This window comes from Bison bison, unplaced genomic scaffold, assembly GCF_000754665.1.
Source record: "Bison bison bison isolate TAMUID 2011002044 unplaced genomic scaffold, Bison_UMD1.0 scf7180017852983, whole genome shotgun sequence".
Taxonomy (NCBI): Eukaryota; Metazoa; Chordata; class Mammalia; order Artiodactyla; family Bovidae; genus Bison; species Bison bison.
In genome coordinates this window covers 33,870-35,002 of record NW_011483556.1, presented here as the reverse complement: position 1 = coordinate 35,002, position 1,133 = coordinate 33,870, and the positions used below count along the sequence as shown (strand labels likewise).

At 43.7% G+C, this 1,133-nt stretch overlaps 1 protein-coding gene across 1 annotated transcript in view; it reads left to right on the top strand.

Annotated features, from left to right (window-relative positions):
• LANCL3 (LanC lantibiotic synthetase component C-like 3 (bacterial)) overlaps nucleotides 1–1,133 on the top strand; it is a gene marked incomplete at its 5' end in the record, with an annotated part of 16,782 nt that continues 15,649 nt past the window's right edge. Inside the window, 2 exons of the mRNA XM_010853233.1 lie at nucleotides 1–25; nucleotides 651–848. Of these exons, the coding sequence (XP_010851535.1) occupies nucleotides 1–25; nucleotides 651–848 (223 nt within the window). The remainder of the gene's footprint in view (nucleotides 26–650; nucleotides 849–1,133) is intronic.

Sequence of the window (1,133 nt, the reverse complement as noted above, 5' to 3'; positions counted from 1 at the left end):
TCTTACTATGGAACCGAATACTTGGGTGAGTGAAGGTTTTGGCCAAGGCCTGGAGGAGGAAGGCAGTCTCTAATAGCCGCTTTTACATAGGTCATCACTATCACTGGGAACCTTTTAAAAAGCCATTTGAAAATAAATATTGATGGATACTTCAAAGCATAATTTCATATTTATTTTCAGAATCTACCTGTCAGAAAGGTAACTGTTTTAACAAGTGTGTGTATGTGTGTGTGAGAGAGAGTCAGTCATGTCTGACTCTATGCAACCCACCCCATGGACTGTAGTCCACCAGACTCCTCTGTCCATGGGATTTCCCAGGCAAGAATACTAGAGTGGGTAGCCCTTCCCTTCTCCAGGGGATCTTCCTGACCCAGGGATCAAAGCCAGGTCTCCTGCATTGGCAGGCGGATTCTTTACCACTGATCCACCAGGGAATTTCACTCAAGACTAAAATACTTTATTCTTGATTGTGAATTCATTGGCCTATTTTTGCTGAAAGTTGAACAGCTTATACAATCACTGCCAGTAGTACCTGTGCACAGGGAAACAGGATTCAGCCACTGACATCTTCAAGTTTTTAATATTAACGGATTAACTTCAAACTGGTCCTCTTCCCAATTGAATTAACAATGCTTCTCTTGTCTGTATAGGAGCAGCTCATGGCCTATCGTCCATCCTCCAGATGCTTCTTTCTTACCATGAGCACCTCAAGCCCTCGGACCAGGAGCTGGTGTGGCAGAGCGTGGACTTCCTTATGGAGCAGGAACAGAACTGCAACTGGCCCCCTGAGCTCGGCGAGGCCATCGAGAGGGAGAATGAGCTGGTGCACTGGTGCCACGGAGCCCCAGGTCTCACTCCCATTCTTATCTGAAAACATTGCCTTTCAGCGGGCTTAGCCAAACACACATGCCTTTTCTGAGAAGTGAGGGTATTTCTCACCTTACACCATTACCACAGGAGGTGAAAAGGTCAAGAGGAAACTTTTCAAAGGCAGAAAAGTCTCCATCAGTTAAAGATCTCTAGAAATGATCCTGTGTTTAAAATATAAATGATCAGTATCTATTTGCATACAAATTAAACTAGTGTTCTCCAATAAAATATAATATGAGCCACAAATGAAATAACTGTTTAGT